We start from the raw sequence: 5,121 nt of genomic DNA on the forward strand, positions 1-5,121 counted from the left end.
CATGAAGTATATGTGTATGCATGTACATATACAATATAATATGTAATATAATACAAATGTGTAAATATTTATATACTGTCTGGGATCCAAAGAACTGTGCCTGGTTCCACCATGTCAAGAAGGCCTTAGACTTGTGTATCTCATATTGCATATCATGAAACAAACTGCATATCATGAAATTAAAAAGGCTTACAAAAACTGTTTTGTGCCTTGCGGGGGAGGGCAAGGTACAAATCTAATAAATAAATAAATATGACCATACAAAGCAGGGGGAAATCCTGCTGGTCCAGCCCAATTCCAATTCTAGTGTAATATTCCAAGAAATATTGCAATTTGAACAGAGATTTCTGCAAAACAACTTTTCAAAAGAAAATGACGGTGCTAAATAGATGGTAAAAGAATGTGATAATTCTTCTAGATTTTACAATTCATCTTGTATTGCATTTCAGCTTCATTGACCCTGAATTTATTATTCTTAGAACAGAATTTCTGATTTACCGTGTATGGGTGCATATGCACATGAACACACAAGAGAGGGCCCCATGATCACTTGTGGGGAAGGAAAATTCCTTCCTTCCACCAGTGCTGGATTCATGTTCTCAAATTCTGAACTCTGGCAAAGTTTAGTTTGCTTAGGCAATCCAAAATGGTGGCTGAGATTAGACATCCTGCCAGTCAGCTTTCCTCATAGTTGGAATTCACTTTTCCTTTTCTTCCTGGCAGTTATCTCCCTCACCTGTCCTTATTGTTTCCCTTATGACAAATTTTAGTTTACTTTATCTAGGCAGGTTCTTGTCATCTGATACTCAAACCAACGTGTGCATTGATGGCGCTATATAAATAATAATAATGATTTTTAATGTACAATACATACTGTCCTGGTACAAATTTATAATTTTTTTTCTTGCCACAGATGTCTAAAAACAAGCATGTTGTTATTTTCTTCATTTAAAAAATGTATGTTTAATTTTGGGTGCTAGTTAGGAATTACAATTTTGTTGTTATTCTTAGGAAAAAGTGTAGTTATTAATGACTTGGCTTCTTTGTATTAAATATGGTGTGTGTGTGTGTGTATCTAGTTTGAAAGAAGAGGTATTTATTTATATAAATTTAGATAAATGCCAAACATCATCTGTCATGAGTGAAAGAAATAAACAAACGTGCTGGGAGCACACATGCAAGAAAATTAAAACCAAAACCCATAAAATGAATACATCACAACTTCAAAGGGATCAATCTAGGTCCATCTGGAATTTTTTTGTATATATTTACCATGAAAGTGATCTCAGGGGCCAAGCAGACTTCTAGTCTCTACATTTATTTTTCTTGTGTTTCTTTTTTCTGACGATGCCAACTGTGAGCAAATATAGTAATGCAAGTTATGCTACATAAACCAAATGATCTCAGTATCTCCGAGTCTCACCACCTTCATAAAAAGAAAAAATAGACATCTACATACAAATTGCTGCTGTGTCTAAAAGATTTTACATTCAGGGAGTCTTCAGAAATTATTATTAAAGATGTCCATAAAGGTACTAAGCCTTACCAAGGCCACTCTTGACAACAATAGCAAATGGCTGGCTTGCTAGTTGTAGGGTGGAGGCCGCATGTGTGAACCTAACTGCTTCTGGCAGGTATTGAATTAATGGTCCAGCAGATGTTGGGAGGCTAGATATTGCACATACCTTTCCCCCAAAGCAACATCTGTTTCTATGATAACTATTTTGTTCTTGCTTTAACGTGTCCCCATTTCAACAGATTTCTCCCTTTTTGTGATTTGTTCTGGAATTGTTTGTAGATAATTGCCTTGAGAAGAATGTTTTGACCAGCTTGTTCATTTGGCATTTACCAAATTATGAAAGTGCCTGCACTGTCTTTTTAATAGATGCCTTCCATGATGCTCAGAACGTAGGGCTAGCCTGCTCAGTGGACAAAACATTGACGTTGGCTTGGTTATAGTCCACGCTTAGCTATAAAACTCACCTGGTCTGGATGAGTGCTATACTTCAGGCTTCATCTGCCTCACAGGGATGAGGACTATAAAACTCTTGTGTCAAAAGTACTGTAGAAATAGATCATATATAAGAATAGACCTGTTGGTAATGTGACTTTGGAAGCATACAGCCTGCAGTGGAAAGCTACCAACTAACAGTAATTCTGGGAATAAAACACTAAAGGAAAGTTGAGTAATCATTCTCTTATAGTGCTAACCCTTCTTTGATTCCCCACTCCTCCACTTGCAGCTGCTGGATGACCTTGGGCAAGCCATAGTTCTGTCAGAGCTTTTTTTAAAAAAAATAAATTTTTATTGAATATTATAACGGAGAGGAAGTAGGGAATAGGTAAAGAGTACAAAGGGGTGGAAAGGAAATAGTTCTTACAATTACTTCTACAAACACTATTGCAATCAGGTAATTCTTTGTGTTAAAGCTACTCACTTAAATCCATACATTTCTTGATACCTGCAAAAATTCCAGTTATTGCCTTTACATCATAAAGCATTCTATAATTTCTTAAAAGGAATTTATACAGTCTAAATACCTTATTACTTTTTATATTTCTGTTTAACTTATATTAATTTCATATCTATGGATTCTCATAATCTCTTAATCATTTACTATAAAACTAATCTTTACTCATATAATTATTGATTCTTAATGTCCTACAGCTTATAAATAGCCATTCTATAACCAAAACATTCTAAAAATTATATACTAACCCTAAAAGAGAGACATACCTAATTTAAATCCCTTTAAGCTCACCTTTTACTAAATTCAGTTCACATCTATAGATCTAATTTCCAACATGCTCCTGATCTTCCTGATCTTGATTTGCTGAGGGACAACAAAAAAAGAAGTGAAACTTTTTGGGACTAAAAGCACTACCAGTGGTAGCCAGGCATTTGCCAGACTGTAGAAATTGGGACTGCATCAAACTGTGCTTCGCTGATACCACTTATCTAGAATGCAAACCTTTTGGTATTTGCTTTCATCCTTGAGTTATCCACTAAGCCCTAGATTATTAACTGTTGGGAATGCTGCCATCTTCTGCGTCCTTTGAAGCCGATTTGCAGTTTAGACTAGATCAAGAGAGAGCCTAATTGCCACACTGGGAGGAATGCTGCATCGCTGCAGAAGCATACGCCCTGCTCTGTGCCGGACTTAATTTGAATTCTTCTTGCCTGTGTAGGGATTGCACTTAATCACCGGCACATGCTATATCTACTCTGTCAAGGAACTGTAGTTACAGGAATTCCAGAGGACAGATGTAGGAGCAGAGAACCGATTACATTCTAACCTGAGCCTTCCCTTGGCCTCAAGAATTGAATAATGGTCTCATGCAGGGCTCTTTTTGTAGCAGGAACTCCTTTGCATATTGGGCAACACACCCCTAATGTAGCCAGTCCTCCAAGAGCTTACAGTAGCCCCTATAAGAAGATCTCTGTAAGCTCTTGGAGGATTGGCTACATTAGGGGTGTGTCGCCTAATATGCAAAGGAGTCCTTGCTACAAAAAGAGAAGCCATGTAAACTGAACCTTTGCAACTAACTGCCTTATCAGCATGGTGGCAATGACAGGAGCAGTGTCAGCAGTTTTTTCACCTCTTGTGTTTTATAATTATATCCCCAATGTAAACCTCAAGTGCTATAGAATAGGGCACACTGTTACCTTCTTCTGCCCACAAGGCACCTATATAGGGCCAGGCACTACATTCCAGACATTGCGTGTTCCGGCCCAGATAAAATCAAATGGGTTCTGTTTTGCAATACATTGCTTTTCTGCTGTGCTATAGTGTTTTAATTCTCTTCACGCTGATTAGTAATCGTCAGTTAGTTGTTAGAAGAAGAGATTGGATTGGCAGTTACTACCCGAAGGAGTCTCAGAGCAGTTTACAATCTCCTTTCCCTTCCCCTTCCCTCAACAGACACCCTGTGAGGTGGGTGGGGCTGAGAGAGCTCTTTGGAGAATGCTCATGAGAGAATAGCTCTGAAAGAACTTGTGACTGACCCAAGGTCTCACCAGCAGCTGCATGTAGAGGAGTGGGGAATCAAACCCGGTTCTCCCAGATTAGCGTCTGCACTCCTAACCCCTACACCAAACTGACTCCCAGTTTAGTTCACAGCTCTTAGGGATTCAAGTTTTCTCTGACTAGTCATTTCATGTTGATATGTGGAAGTGTTTGTAGCTGCGCTCCTGAGTAAGAGATCTCTGTGTTTAGATTAAGTTATTTGTGGAAAGTAAGTTCTCAACTTTCCAGTTATGCTCTTTGGGAATTTTGGTGCCGCAAAAGTTCAGGCTCTAAATAAATGGACTGTTTAGTTCATGAAATTTTGGAGTTTACATCGGCTTTTGACACTCAGCTGAAATATATGAAAATTTGGGTCAAATGTTTATAATCACAACAAAATAAAGGTCATTTTTGTATCTTTGTAACAGGCGGCAGAATGTGCTGGAAAGCTGTTTATCTTCCATTCATCACTGCCAACTGCAGAAGCACCAGGGAAGCTAAAAAATCGGGATGATAGAAAACTGGTCAATACAGAGAAGGAGAAAGTATTGAATGATTTATTTATTATTTATTATTCACAGTCTACCATAAGAATTAAAAGAGGCAAATGGTTATATGTGTTGTATTGCATTTCCAGTAAAAACACTAACCATAAGTCAAATGATAATACTATCTGACAAAGATTTTTAATATCCTTCCTTGTCTTTTAACATAATGATGCACAGGAGTGCTTTCCACTGCTTTGGAAACTGGCTTTAGCCTGCTTTACTCTATGAAGGTAAAGGTCTAGGCCTGCTCTAGAACCTGAGGCAGGTGGCTGGGGACTTTTACATTCCAAGCTACTTGGACCAGAGCACAAAGGATCATATATTCTAATAGCCAACAGAGGGCGCCGTGTGCGGATCCTTAGTCCCAGGAAAAGGAAGATCCGTCTGCCTCAGAAGCTGCTCCTACATACCCAGCATGCTTCCTGTATCTGCACAAAAATGCAAAAACTAAGAAAATCTCTCAAGGGATGACTGAATTTCCCCAAAAAGCATTTGAAATGGGCTCTGCAGGGATCTGCTTCAGACACCAACTGTGTGAGAGAGGTTAGAACGTTCAGGGCGGGGGG

General features: G+C 38.4%; 1 protein-coding gene across 1 annotated transcript in view; it reads left to right on the forward strand.

Annotated features, from left to right (window-relative positions):
- The window catches only part of SEC24D (SEC24 homolog D, COPII coat complex component), an 83,633-nt gene that overhangs the window by 58,038 nt on the left and 20,474 nt on the right, over positions 1 to 5,121 (forward strand). The window contains exon 14 of the mRNA XM_015405917.1: positions 4,436 to 4,552. Coding sequence (XP_015261403.1) covers positions 4,436 to 4,552 — 117 coding nt within the window. The remainder of the gene's footprint in view (positions 1 to 4,435; positions 4,553 to 5,121) is intronic.

The sequence above is a fragment of the Gekko japonicus genome, unplaced genomic scaffold (assembly GCF_001447785.1).
Source record: "Gekko japonicus isolate JY-2015 unplaced genomic scaffold, Gekko_japonicus_V1.1 scaffold264, whole genome shotgun sequence".
Taxonomy (NCBI): Eukaryota; Metazoa; Chordata; class Lepidosauria; order Squamata; family Gekkonidae; genus Gekko; species Gekko japonicus.